The sequence below is a fragment of the Pleurodeles waltl genome, chromosome 5, assembly GCF_031143425.1.
Source record: "Pleurodeles waltl isolate 20211129_DDA chromosome 5, aPleWal1.hap1.20221129, whole genome shotgun sequence".
NCBI classification, from domain to species: Eukaryota; Metazoa; Chordata; class Amphibia; order Caudata; family Salamandridae; genus Pleurodeles; species Pleurodeles waltl.
This window is the reverse complement of record NC_090444.1, coordinates 854,350,642-854,363,042: the sequence shown is the minus strand read 5'-3', so window position 1 is coordinate 854,363,042 and position 12,401 is coordinate 854,350,642. Positions and strand designations below refer to the sequence as shown.

Genomic DNA, 12,401 nt, shown 5'->3' with positions numbered 1-12,401 from the left:
CTTTGCCGACCCTCTAGTAGTTGGGCAAACAGCAGTCAGGCTTAACTTAGAGGCAGTGTGTTATTTGTGCAACACTTCGAACAGTAAAACATTCAAAATACCACACAAAAGATACCAGACCAAGTTAGAAAAATAGATCTGACACTAGTAAATGAAACAAGACCAAAACGACAAAAATCCAAAAAGTACAACCTGAGATACTGATTTTTAAAGATTTAAGTAAAAATAGTACTATGAATCCAAAAGCGCTATTGGGGATATCTAGTTGCGCTGGACCAGGACAAAGTCAAAAGTTCAGGCCAACCACAATGGAGCATGGAATGGCTACAAAGACCCAGTCAGGCTTACTATACCAAAAGCCTTCATCCGAGGTTGCAGAGCGTTTTGTGGATTCAGGTCTTAGATATGTTGTGCAGCAGAGGCGATGATCTGGCTCTGAGATGCGGCAAGGCTGTGAAATCCTGATGTGTCGACACTGAGGATCCTGTCAATGGGGCATGCTATACAAAGACTAAAGTCGAGGATATGTGGTGCAGTCAAGGTGATGAGTAGGTTCCGATGAGTGGTGAAGCTGCAATACGGAGTTTTGTTGTCACCATTGTTACCTCAGTCTGACAACTATAGGCACCATTTTTTGTCAGTGTGCACTCTAGTTGTCAAAGGAGGGTGGTCCTACATGTATAAAGCCGGAGCAAGCTCATCTGCACTAGTCAGTGTCCTGACAACGTCCAGCACCAGCCACTCTGCCCGATGCATCTTAGGTTGTGTGACACACATCTGCTATTTTGCGGTCCAGTACTTATTCCCAGTTCGGCCTTTGAAGGGGGGGAGACTTCAAAGACAGGGCTTTGAAGTGCACAGAGGTCCCGCCCTTCCTGCCCGTGTTCAAGACTCACTACATGTTGGTATGCAGCCCTTTGTGTGTGGACAGAACACAGTCTATTCAGGCCTAAGTGAGGCTGTGTCCAGCTCCGTTCTCCTATCCTGCCAGGATACCCTATCAAGTCACACTGAAGCTCCCTTCGCATGTGGCTGTCTAGGGGGAATATACAAAACTCAGCAGTCACCTACCCCAGACAAGGCATTAGAGACGGACAGCAAGCACCAAATTGCTAAAGTAAGAAATTGCCAACTTTCAAAAAGAGGTGTTTTCAGAATTGCAATTTAAAATCTGACTTCATCATAAACTGTAATTTTAAACTGATTCCAGAGACACCAAACTTGAAAAGTTGATCTCTTCCATATTGTGAATTACACTTATTAATAACACTGTAATAAGGTATTCACAATGTAGTTCTATGGGAGATTTGATTTTGAGCTTTTCTCACTACCAGGACATGCACAACTTAAAAGTACATGTCCCGTCTTTTAAAATTTGAATTTTGAATTTTAAATTGAACCCTACCCTCTAGATTGTCTTCTAGGGCCTACATTAGGGGTGACAAATGTATAAACAGGGAAGGTCTGGGCCTGACAAAGGGGTTATTTTGCCAGGTTGACTTTCAGTGAAAAACTGCACATACAGGCTCTGCAATGGCAGGCACGAGACATGGATAAAGGGCTACTTAAGTGGGCGGCACAATCAGTGCTGCAGGCCCACTAGTAACATTTAATTTACAGGCCCTGGTACGCGTCATACCACTTTACAGGGATTTAGAAGTAAATTAAATATCCCAATTGGGGATAAATCAATTGTTCCATGTTTAGAGAATAGAGTACAAGCACTTTAGCACTTGTTAGCAGTGTAAAGTGCAGAGAGCCCTAATACAACAAAAAACGAGGTCAGAAAATAGAAGGAGGTAGGCAAAACTTTGGAGGGGAAGACCACCTTGAGGCTCTCAGGTCTAACAGAACACGTATCATATATCTCTGAAAACATTAAAGTTAAGGTTGGTGGTGGTGTCAACTGTAGATAAAACACATGAAATTCACAAATTAAGTTACTACTTTAACTATATGCTCCGTCCTACCATACTAACTTTAACTGGGGCACAATATCTGTATCTAATTTCCCTACTCAATTCAATCTAAAGGATTTTGACACCCACACAGTGGTTTTTGTTCTATTTCCTGTAAGCACATTTTAAACCCTTTGGCCCAACTCTCACTTTATGATTTTCCTTGGTTCTCATATATTTTATTCCACCAATCATTTAACCAGTTTGGCTTTTTAAATCCTTTCCTCCTGTAACCTTAGCAGTTGACTGTGATATAACATGCTAGAGCGGCACACAAAGCTTAGTTGAGATAGACCTCGATGCAAACATAAAATCAATATAAACATTGAAGTTACATAATTACCATTTTAGATGGTTTACTACACACAAAACAATAAGCATGAGGGTACGGTCAATATAAATCCTCAAATTACATTACAATTTACTGTTGTTTACTTAACTACTGAATATGCGGCAGAAGTTCATACCTGATAAGAGAATACCCTTTTCTCCAACTACAGTCCGAAACCCATTGGGGAAACTTTCAATAAAAGCAGAAGCATTGGCAATTTCAGCAACTCGCCGGATATCTCCAAAAGTTACTGTGGCTGGTTCATCTGCACCATAAGCAATGTTTTCAGCAATGGAGCAGGAAAAAAGGACTGGCTCCTGGCAAATAAAAAAAAAACAGTAATGTAGATCTAACAACGTTAGCCTGCAAAAATATTTATTCTAGGTATTTTGCTCAAACATCCTGTTGTTGCCCAGATATATTATGAAAAGACCTCACAATTTTGCCATCAAGGAAGTTGTCTTGCACAGTGCAATATGCTTTACCATTAAAGCAAATGTATGGCCTGCTATAACTTTATTTACTTTCTTCTTTGGTAATGTCAATTTACAGAAGTTTGTTAAAAAACGTATTCACACAACACAAAAAATAAACCCACACATTGTGCACAAATGTAAATGTTTACTTTTATATTTTTAAATTACTTTATCCCCTGAAATTGCTTTATCCCCGTATTTCACAACACCAGAGTACTAAAGGGAAAAAACCTGCAAGGAACAATAAAAGTATGAATATTTACACACATCATAAATATGGAAAACCACAAATACCACTCAAAGCAACAAGACTGAATGTATGGATCTGCCAAAAGAACACACTACTTACCTTTAGTAACACTGATTCTAATGGATAATCTCTCTAACCACATTTTCCTCACGTTTTAAAATACTACCCAGGTGCCAGACTGGACCAAGAAAGTTTTCACAACCCGACGCTAGGTGGCACCATGAGGCTACGGATTAACTTCATTCAGCTCTGGAAATGACAGAGCAGAGTTACATATACATATATCCACCTCTACACAAAAACATACGTGTCTTGCTTGACACTTTCCGTGCCATTAGACACAGAGCACAAAACAATGGGCGGTCACAGTGTGCAAATCTTTAATTTGGCACTTTGTTAGATGGTAAGAAGAGACCACTCCACAGAACAGGGTGTTTGGGAGGGGCAGTGGGGGTGGGGGATGGGGTGGTAGGGAGGACTCTGAAGTTAGACAGAGTATCCACCTTTACAAACATAAATGAAGGGAAGTGACTTGTTCTTCTCACGGGCATTTCTAATCGCAGATTCTTCACCTATAAAGTAGATACAAAAGCAATAGGTCCCAAAGGCGAAAGGCCTGTGGACTGCACCCGGACCAGAAAGTCCTACAGGACTGAACTGCCCTTACAGTTGCAGCTGTGAATCTGTGCACCAACGCCCATGTTGCAGTCTGGCAGATGTCAAGGACTGGTACTCCATGAGCAAAAGCAATGGCCTTGGCCCTGTGGAATGAATCCTTAATCCTTCTGGTGGCCGCTTCTATGCCAAGGCACAAAAACAACAAGGTGATGGATGAAATGCTCAAATTAAACTCAGCCACTGGCAATCACTCGGGCTGCATCCCAATCAATCATTTTTTATCCATCATGGCACCTCAGTTTGGACTCAGTCATAAGCAAATCAGACTTGATCCTACTCCTCATGGGACAGTCCGGCCCAGCTGCCAAGCCAGTTCCTCCAGGAACTGGAACACAAGCAATCTACGACCGGTATCACCAGAGTTGGGGCTCTTCAGCCAGGCACAGCTTGGTTCTAAGCCATAGTAAGCTCAGGACCCACATCTGGGAGTATCCGTAATACTTAAGGCATCAAATTCAGAAACAACAAGCTGATCGATAGAATGCTCCAATGAATCTCAGCCACTGGCAATCACGTGGGGGGCATCCCAATCCATTGTTGTTGTCACCAGTAGCTGAGAATAATTCAAGCATTCCAACCATCACTGTTTTGTATACTCATTGTGTCACCCTAAGTGGGACAGGTATGCCAAGACCTGGTTCCGTGCACACTATGACACTGGAACCAAGCTGTACCCAGCTGGTGAGTTCATAACTAGGGCCAAACAGGGCCTGGCCTGGCTGTTCAGGCTGGACTGCTCCTACTTGAGCAGGGTCAATACTAAATTATATATATTTCATGTTATGTTATATTGATTTGTATACTGCAGAAATCACAGAGAAGTTATCCAGGCATGTGTGTAGTTTTGTGGTCTCCAAGGTGCTTATACAAAGAGCCAAGCCTTCAGCTTCTTGCTGAACTCAAGAAGTGAGGAGGATGCTTTGAGGTGTAGATGGTCGTTGTTGTAGGAAGCTGACCTGGTGTGTGGTGGGTATCTGAGATACTTACACCTTATACCAGGTCCAGGTCTCCCCCTATTAGTGAATTGTAGGCAGTGTCTAGAAGCCAGGCTCTCTAGAGGTAGCTGTGGATGAGGAGCCAAGGATTATCTAGGAGACTTGCAAAGCACATGCAATACCACTGTAGTCGCACAGCACTTACACACATGAAAGAAAACACTCAGTGTTACAAAATTAAAGGTACTTTATTTTAATGACACAATTACCAAAAAGTACTAGGGAGGCAACTCTCCAATAGGTGGTTAGTAACACACTATATTTGTACACTAGTAATCAGAAATAGGGATAAAAAGTGATAGAAAACAGTGCAAATAGCAATAGACAATAGTGACCCTGGGGGGCCCAAACCATATACTAAAATAGAATGCGAATATGGGACCCCACCTAGGTAAGAGTGCGTAGAAGAGACCTGGGGGAACTAGGAACCCCCAAAGTTAAGTACCACAGTGCCCCCCAGCGACCAGGAAGAAAGGAGTAAATTACTGCGTTTTCCCCAAACCATCCAAAAAGAGGAAAAAGAAGATATTGCAGCACCCAGACAAGTCTGCAAGAAACCAGCAGTGGATTCCTGAAGAGGAAGACCTGTGGTAGAGGGGGACCAAGTCCAAAAGTCACAGAAGTGTCAAGTGGTGGCAGGAGCCACTAACCACCAGTCTGTAGCTGCAGGAGTTAGTCGACGGTAAAATGAAAACAGTTAGGAATGCTGCCCTGGAGCTGGTGAAGAGTTCCTGCAGGATGCAGTCAAAGTTCCACGCCGGAAGAAGAATTGCAGTCAGGTTCTTTTGCACGGATTCCACCAACAAGCCTTGGCAAAGACAAATGTTGCAGTTGGCGGAAAGTGGAGCTGCCGGGGTCCAGCAAGGCCCAAGAGGACTCATCCCAGGAGGGGGACTCACTGGGGACCCTCAACGACACCGAGAGTCCCCAGGAGCAGAGGCAGCACCCAAAGGAGTCCCACAGGAAGGGGACACACAAGTCGCAGAGGAGCCCATGTAGCACAACTGGCGAAGGGCCCCACGCCGCAGGAGAAGCCCACAGACGTCTGTGCGGAGCAGGAAGGAGTGCTGGGGCTACACGGAGCCTGTGCATCCCTTGGAGGAGATGCCAACAAGCCTTGGTAGTTGCAAGAGATGCAGTGCACGGGTGTACTGTCCTGCATGGGAAGGCAAGGGCTTACCTTCACCAAGACAACTGGCAGAGCGGACCAAGGGAACCACTCCAGATCACCACCTGTGATGCAGGATCCACACAGCTCAGGATGAGGGGAGATCCATGCAGCCGGTCGTCATTGTAGCTGGTATCTGCAGATGCAGGGGACTGACTCCTTCACTCCAAGGGAGATTCCTTCTTCCTTCTCATGCAGACTGAAGGCTTGCTGTCCTCAGAGGCTGAACAGGGAAATGTTGCAAAAGCTGGAAGGAGGCATGGAAACAATGTTGCAAGCAGACTCTTGGTCGTGGATGCAGATTGCCGGGTCCAGTCATGGTTCTGGTGGCCCGAAGTGGAAGTAGAGGTTGGGGTATGATTTTGACATGTGTAATACCAAACATGCCTAGGTTTAGAGTTACCATTACGTAGCTGGACATAGGTAGTGACCTATGTCCGGTACACGTGTAAAATGATGTCCCTGCACTCATGAAGTTCAGGAAAATGGAACTGGAGTTCGTGGGGGCACCTTTGCTAGTGCAGGGGTGTCCTCACATACAAGTACTTTGCACCAGTTCCCTCTGGGCTAGAAGGCCTGCCACAGGGGTGACTTAAGTGACCTGGTGCAGTGAAGAGTGGCAGTGAAAGGGTGCTTGCACCTTTTCACGCAGGCTGCAATGGCAGACCTGCAGAAACCTTTGCTTAGGCTCCCTATGGGTGGAAAAATATATGCTGTAGCCCATAAGGATCCCCTGGAAGCCCAATGCCCTAGGTACCTAGGTACCATATATTAGGGCCTTACAGTGGGGCACTGTAATGTTTTGAGTACTGACCACTGATGTTGTGTCACTGATGTCTTGTTACAGAATGACAGTTGATTACCGCGAGCTGAATAAATATACACCTCCTTTGACAGCCGTGGCCCCAGACAACATCACTTTGATTGAACAGATACAGAAACATGCAGGGACATGGTACTCAACAATCGATATAGCCAATCGGTTCTTTTCAATACCATTGGCTTCAGAATGTCAAGAGCAATTTTCCTTCTCCCTTGCCGGTAGACAATTTAAGATGCAATCTGTACCCCAAGGGTATTTACATAGCCCTACTATCAGTCACCGGCTGGTGGCAGAGCACCTGGATAAAGTGTCTGTCATTCCGGGTGTGCAACTGACCCATTACATTGATGATGTGATGATTCAGGGAGAGATAGACGTGCAGACGTGCAGATTCAGTTGGGGTAGAGCAGTGGAACTCTTGCAGAGTAAGGGGTGGATGATTAACACAGATAAGACACAAGGACCATCCCAAAATGTGAAGTTTCTAGGCATTCAGTGAAATCAGGGACACAGAGAGGTGTTACCACAAGCAAAGCAAAAGATTCTTGAGTTTGGCCACACCCCGCACTAAGCAGGAGACACAGAAATTCATTGGATTGTTTGGCTTTTGGAGAGAGAATATTCCTCATTTGAGTCGGATTTTGGCCCCTCTGTACAAAGTGACAAGAAAGAAACATGAGTTTGAATGGAGTGAAGAGCAGCAGCGTGCTTTTGATTTAGCAAAGGAACCAATTCAACAGGCCTTAGACTTGTGGCCAGTGCAGGATGGAGACATTGAGTTGGATGTAACTGTTCAGGGACAATATGCAAATTGGAGTATGTGGCAAAAACAGGGAAGGACGAGGGTGCCCCTGGGGTCTTGGACCAGAAAGCTACCTGACTCTGGGAAGCACTTTACTCCTTTTGAAAAACAGATTTTGGCCTGGTATTGGGCTCTAGTGGATACTGAGCAAATAACGCTGGGTCATAATGTGATTCTTAGACCTGAGATCCCAATCATGCAGTGGGTGATGAGTTCACCTAAATCTCACCGTATAAGACATGCCAAGAGGCTAGCATCATACGCTGGAAATGGTACATAGAAAACAGGGCTCGAGTAGGACCGGCAGGCACTGCAGCCCTACATGAACAGGTGTCACAAGCCCCTTTACAGGATGTGGCGAGGGTACAGGAGGTACCACAGGTAGAGGAGTCATCAGTAAGATGGGGTGCGCCATTTGAATCCTTGTCCCCTGAGGATAAGAAACATGTGTGGTTCACGGATGGTTCATCCAAATATGTGGGTACTAAAATACATTGGAAAGCAGTGTCATATAATCCAGTTACCAAAATGTTGCTGACCACCACAGGAGAAAGAAAAAGTAGTCAATATGCAGAATTGTATGCTGTTTATGAGGCTTTAAAGCAAGAGTTGCCTGGGACTTGTCACATTTACACTGATTCTTGGTCTACTCCCAATGGGTTTATTCACTCAAAAGAGGTGTGTGGCAAAGAGCTGTGGCAGGAAATATGGGAGATGTTAGAACAAAGTGAAGTCACAGTTTATCATGTGGATGCTCATTGTCCCATTGACTCAGAACGATGGTTCAATTCTCTTGCAGACGATAAAGCCAAAATTTCAGAGACAGAAGTGGCAATACCGGATTCTGACTTGGTGGGGATGGCTAAATGGGCACACCAAAAATGTGGACACCTGGGAAAAAAAGCCACTTACAGGTGGGCAGAGATTAGAGGGATGCACATTCCCCTAGACTTGATAAAAACTGTAATTTTTTAATGTCCTATTTGTCAGCACACACAACAGAGATCTGTCCCGCAAACAGTTAAAGGTCAGTTGGGGAGAGGAAAGTTACCAGGACAGATATGGCAAATTGATTACATTGGACCACTACCGCTTAGTCGCGGGTGTCAATAGGCCTGGACTGTAGGGGACACTTATTCTGGATACTTGATTGCTGTCCCTTGCAAACATGCTAGTCAGCACAATACTATCAGAACTCTGGACTTGTTAATGTTATACTATGGAGTACCACTACAGATCCAGAGTGACAATGGGTCACACTTCAAAGGCAAATTGGTACAAGATTACTGTTCTCAGCACAATATTGAGTGGATATATCATATTCCTTATTATCCACAGGCCTCAGGACTGATTGAGAGAATTAATGGTTTACTGAAAACTCAATTGTGAAAATTATCTGATGGAACTTTGAAAAACCGGAGAGAGCATTTAAATGAAGCCCTCCAGATTCTGAACAATAGACTGGGGACAATTCAGGGAACCCTGCCCACCTCTGGCTGAGTCTCCCCCATAAACCTTCTTGTGGACCCTGGTACTCACCCAGTGGTCCGCCGCCATAGCAAGCTTCCTGGAGTCAGTCAGCTTACTATCAGTCAAGTGCTGGCGCAGCTCTGCAAAACACAGACTAGACAAGTGCGCCCACGCAATTAAGTTGTACAGCCCCTGAAAATCTGTCACATTACTGCCCTTCACCCAACCATCCAGTGCTCTGCAAAACAAATCTATACACTCTAACCAGGTCTGGGACTCAGTTTTCTTACTCTGCCTAAACTGATCCCTGTACTTGTCAGGAGTGAGACCATACCGAGTGAGAAGGGCCTCCTTCATGTCAGCGTAGGTGAGGTTGTACCCCTTACCCAAAGCTAGCAAAGTGTCCCTCCCCTCCTCTGTGAAGGGGTTCCACAATACTGCTCCCCAATTCTTCTCAGGGACCCCATTCATGTGGATGGACGCCTCATATCCCTGAAACCAACTCTGTATGTTATCTCCCTTCTTGTACTCTCTCCCTACGTTTTTAGGAATGTGCACAATTCTGTCTGACTGCACTGAGGAGTTGCTGCCACCATCCTGGCTGGACCTGCCCCTCACATCCAGCTTTTACTTTAAACTCATGGTCCAAAAGCATCTTTCTTTCCTCCATGGCTTGCTGCTCCCTCTGACCCTCCATTTTTAATCTCTCCAACTCAATCTGGTGCCTCCTGGCTTCTCTCCTGTCCTCCCGCTCCTCTGGAGTCAGTCCTTTTGATCCACCACTGCTGCTTGGCACAGAGGGGACCTCCCCCCGGCAGCTCCTGCACCCTTAGTACATCTTCCCTAGAATTTGTGTCAGTAGACTCTCCATTTAGATCCTCAGACTGCCCACTGGCAGTTCTGGCTGCTACCCAGGCCCTCAGCGCCTTCTGTAGCTCCTCCTTTTTGGTGAGGACTCTGATCTGAACTTTGAGGTTTTTACAAACTGCCTTCAGTTCCTTCATGGAATAGGTTTCCAACCTATCCTCCTCTAAACCAAATCCTGGGATACAACTGAAGATGCTCTTGATTGAGACATGATGTTGTTGAGGTTCACTTGAACTCAAGATCCAAAATAAGTCAAAGAGAAAAAAAAATAAAAAACAAAAAAATTTATGTGGCACGTAATGATCTGCGATATGGTAGTAGTGTACACCAAGCACTGTAGGTCAAGTGCAAATGCAAGTCCTATCCTCACCGCTGACAACCAATGTTAGAAATGGGGTCTCTAGTTGGCAGTCGGTTTGCACCCTGTCAAAGTAGGGACCCTCACTCTAGTCAGGATAAGGGAGATACCCGCTCAGATAACCCCTGCTCACCCCCTTGGTAGTTTGGCACGAGCAGTCAGGCTTATCTCAGAAGCAATGTGTAAAGCATTTGCACATAACACACAGTAATAAGTGAAAACACCACAAAAGGACACCACACCAGTTTTAGAAAAATAGCCAATATTTATCTATATAAAACGAGACCAAATACGATAAAAATCCAACATACAGTAAGAAAAATATGAATTCTGCAAAATTTACTCAAAACCACAGTTCCTTGAAGTCGATAGCTCTACCTGGGGCTATAACGGCGTTGTGATCAACAAAACCAACAGTTCAAGCCGGCCGCGGCGTTGCGGGCCAGCTACGGTGTCGGGAAGACCCGCAAACAGTACCTTGGATTTGCAGGGTGTTGTGATCCTCGCGGTGAGCTCCAGAGAGCGGTGTTGCTGGCGTCAGTTCCAGAGTCGGTGCAGGAGTCATCAGGCCCTTGAAGTCACGCACCTCGGGGATCGAACTCTGGGCTGATGAAATCAGGTGCGCTGGCGTGGATGGCGTCGGGGCTGCGGTGCGAAGCGGGACGATGCGACGTGCAGTGCCCACAGGTCACGGTGCAGGCAGCGGCTCGGTGACGGGGTACAGCGGCGTCGGTGAGACCAGGGCTGCGTTGTGAAGCGGGACGGTGCAATGTGCGGTGTCCACAGGTCACGTGCAGGCAGCAGCGACGTCGTTGCGGAAGCTCTGTTGTCGGTAGACCCAAGCCAGCGGTGCGGGACGGGACGGTGCTTCAGGTGTGAACAACCACTCCTCTCTAGCTCAGATGGCTCATCAGGATATGCAGGCTACACCCCGCCCCCTTTTGTGTCACTGTCTAGAGGAGAGGTGTGAACAGCCCAACTGCCAAACTGACCCAGACAGACAATCCACAAACAGGCAGAGTCACAAATGGTATAAGCAAGAAAATGCCTGCTTCCTAAAAGTGGTGTTTTGAAACAGACAATTTGAAAAACCAACTTCACTAAAAGTTGTATTTTTAAATTGTGAGTTCAGAGACCCTAAACTCCACATTTTTATCTACTCTCAAGGGGAATCTGCGCTTTAAGGATATTTAAAGGCAGCCCCATGTTAACCTATGAGAGAGATAGGCCTTGCAGAGTGAAAAACGAATTTGGCAGTATTTCACTGTTAGGACATATAAAACACACTAGTATATGTCCTACCTTAAACATACACTGCACCCTGCCCATAGGGCTACCTAGGGCCTAACTTAGGGCTGCCTTACATGTAGTAAAAGGGAACGTTGAGGCCTGGCAAGTGGGTGCAATGGCAGGTCTGAGTCATGTTTACAGGGCTACTAATGTAGGAGACACAACCAGTGCTGCAGGCCCACTAGTAGCATTTGATTTACAGGCCCTGGGCACCTCTAGTACACTCACTAGTAAATCAAATATGCCAATCATGGATAAACCAATCAACAGTACAATTTCTATAAGGAGCACTTGCACTTTAGCACTGATTAGCAGTGGTAAGTGCGCAGAGACAATAAACCAGAAAAAACAGACTTAAAAAAATAGGAGGAAGAAGGCAAAAAGTTTGGGGATAACCCTGCAAAAAGGGCCATTTTCAACAAATATATATCTATATATCAATATAGAAGTGTTTGTATCCTTGCATGTATATATTTGCTGTTTATAGATTGGAGACTTTTTATACATAGTCACACGTTGTGGTTGCACATTTTGGAAGTACACTTTTTACTAATCAAACCTTCCTTCATGAACCTTGCAAAAAGCTATAATATACGTCTTCTTCAGATTGAGAAGTGCATTCCAGAGAATCTTTTCGACTCCTTTCAGTGTGTATATCTTGGCTCAGTCAAAAGTAAAGCAAAACAGGCACCAGGGTGCCAATTGTGGGATGAAATACAGAGTTTTGGAAGAGAGCGTAATCACTGGGGTCCTGGTTAGCAGGATCCCAGTGAACACAGTTAAACATACTGACATCAGGCAGAAGACGAAGGAACCATGCCAAGAAAGAGGGTACTTTCTTACAGAGAGGTACACTACACTTCGGCAAAATGAAGGAAATAATCTGATCTTCAACATCTACCATAGGCAGGGTGGAATTGTTCATACACCTACCA

At 45.3% G+C, this 12,401-nt stretch overlaps 1 protein-coding gene across 2 annotated transcripts in view; it reads right to left on the bottom strand.

The window, feature by feature from the left end:
- Window positions 1–12,401, bottom strand: part of ABCB10 (ATP binding cassette subfamily B member 10) — a 1,288,341-nt gene that overhangs the window by 318,129 nt on the left and 957,811 nt on the right. For both annotated transcript variants that reach the window (XM_069234944.1, XM_069234945.1), the window contains exon 10: window positions 2,426–2,606. In XM_069234944.1, the coding sequence (XP_069091045.1) occupies window positions 2,426–2,606 (181 nt within the window). The remainder of the gene's footprint in view (window positions 1–2,425; window positions 2,607–12,401) is intronic.